The 2552-nt window shown below is 39.3% G+C and overlaps 1 protein-coding gene across 1 annotated transcript in view; it reads right to left on the reverse strand.

Annotated features, from left to right (window-relative positions):
• Nucleotides 1-501, reverse strand: part of LOC125661713 (agrin-like) — a 117122-nt gene extending 116621 nt beyond the window's left edge. The window contains 1 exon segment of the mRNA XM_056152898.1: nucleotides 1-501. This exon segment is cut by the window's left edge and continues 147 nt beyond it. Within this exon segment, the coding sequence (XP_056008873.1) occupies nucleotides 1-334 (334 nt within the window). The 5' untranslated portion in view covers nucleotides 335-501.
• Nucleotides 502-2552: the final 2051 nt, after the last annotated feature.

A 2552-nucleotide genomic window follows, 5' to 3' on the forward strand; every position in this document is an offset into this window, starting at 1 on the left:
TCCCAAACCCCTGAACGGCTATCGTCCGACGGTCAATCTGACCGCGACCTGTGACCTCCAACAGCTTCTCCTTGCCTTTCATGACCCTTTTAACCTCCACCTCTGCAGAATACAGTTCTTGGTTACGGTCGCGTGAGATGCTCCTCACCGTTCCCGTTAGTACCACATCCGCCATTTCTTCCCGAGTCTCCAGCGCCGAATCCGCACACTTCTTTTGGAGAAGAGCACCCTGGATGGAATCTAATCCGAATATGATGGAGGCACTTCCACCGACGACATGTAAACACATCCAGATATAAAGAAATGCACATATCCTGAAAGTATGGAGCCACATAGCGCCGTTTCCTGTGCGGACACAAGGATCACCAATGGAGGGAGCTAGCTAGTGGGTATCAAAGGACCCACAATGTTAAAAGGGTAATCTAGTTATAACGGGGTACCCCGACCAGACACATAACTAGAACACTCATTGACTGCAGGGTTATCAATGCTTGACCTTACACTGGGTAAACCTGAGATTTACCTATGTATATATTTAACACCTGATCTAAATATTACGGAAAAATCACACTGGTTACAGGTAGCTGATAAACGTACACCTTTTATAGGTAAATGCACACGTGCAAATACTTTCTTGCTGTTTCATTCATAGGAAAAACTACTTTCATTGAAGTTGTATACATTTTCGTGTAGATTATTATCTATATTTAACACGGGCGTTTAAAGGGGGGTGATATGAATGGCCCACTACCACCAAGCGCAGTATCGATACAACCCACATTCAAGGATAGGGGAGAAAATCCGGGGGATCAAATAAAAGAAAGAAATTGATCGTGAAGCGACAGGCAGTCAAACTAATAATTCATAAATTGGTTTAAAGTTAGCCTAAGATGGAGTCCCGCTGCGCCATAGTTTAAATAATTTTCCGAGGGTCATGCCAGGTGACAATCTCAAAAGACGTCTTGTCATTGTAATGAGATAATGTCTTACAATCAGGGGTAACTTGTAAAGCGGTCTTCAATGCTATAATAATTACAAATTTTAATGACAAGTTTTTCTTCGCGGCAGTTTTCGCGTTCAACGGAAATACACACCTTTATGCTGTCATAATAATAATAATAATATATAATAATAATAATAAAACCTTTATTTATCCAGGATTACATATTTAGCGATAACGCTAGTTTTCAATATGATCCTGCATATAACATACATGTGTACAGACAGATATTAGTAAAATAAACACAGATTAAAAGAAGTAGAATAAATATAAACTTATGAATGTAAAATAAATAGGAACAAAATGAAAAAGTATGGTGATAATCTCTAAGATAATTTCTCTTAAAACACACTCAAGGCATTCCACATTGTGCTCCCTGAAATGCTGAAAAATCTTCTAAAATATTCTGTCATGTATGAGGTACAAGGTGTGCCATGTCGTGCTGGCCAGGGGGGTCTTAAGGCTCTACAGTTTAGTCCGAGCGGAAGTAAACACGTACAGTTTACAACATCAGGAATTTTCTCAAATTCTGAATTCAAATCTCATCATTGAAATTCATTGCGAAAATACGGACATACCAAAGCTCCTTGCTAAACGTGACCCCCCCCCCCCCCTCCTTCATACAGCAAAATAAGTTTGCTGAACAGAGAAATCCCCCCCCCCCCCCCAAATCGTTGCTAAAGTTTAATGTGGATTTTTATTTCAAACTTAGGTCCGTACGTACTAGGTATGGGTAATTACATGGAATAGATGAATAGATACCCATACCCCTTAACTCCGTGAACACAGAGGAACTTACGGACAAGCATATGGACATTTTTTAAAAAGTCCAAATCTGCCAAGACACTAAATGTCTATTTATAGTAGCTGAGGCCACTTCCTTTAACTCAGAAGACGTGTTCAAACCCATTTCCAGTTTTATAGTAACGGACCACGCCCTTTGATCCCAAAAGCAACTTCACGACACTTACCCACGGTGCAATTATGAAGTCACTCTCGATCAAAAGAAGTCCCAATCTCTTTCGGTTCAAAAATTACATCGCCAAGGTTCAAGTTACAGATAGACAGACAGGAGAAAACACAGACAGAAAGACGTACAGCATGTATACCAATCTCTCGATCTTATAGCTCAAGTGTGTAGATGTAACATTATAAATATATCAAAATTGCTGTGCTTAAATTTCATGTGTAAATAACTACATTCTAATTTAATCTTGGTCAGATAATTATAATATTAGAAAACGTTTGATGTGATTGGGGTTGATTGCTACGTACGGTGTTTCATCAAAAATGTATGGAAGCATTGTTTACTATAAATGGAAGATTTATTTGGAGCATGGCAAGTCTTGGAGTGGAAAAAGCGAGACACGGGGACCACGCCAATTGTGGGATCCATGTTATCTTGCAAGCGGACAATCTCTTTCGTAATATTATACGGCACAGGAAAAAAATCATAATTCATGTCACTCGTCACATCATTTGAGGGTAAAACAAAGCGATTATACCTCTAGACTAAAACCACCGGAAACTAACAATTTGTCATTTTACGACC

This window comes from Ostrea edulis, chromosome 1 (assembly GCF_947568905.1).
Source record: "Ostrea edulis chromosome 1, xbOstEdul1.1, whole genome shotgun sequence".
NCBI classification, from domain to species: domain Eukaryota; kingdom Metazoa; phylum Mollusca; class Bivalvia; order Ostreida; family Ostreidae; genus Ostrea; species Ostrea edulis.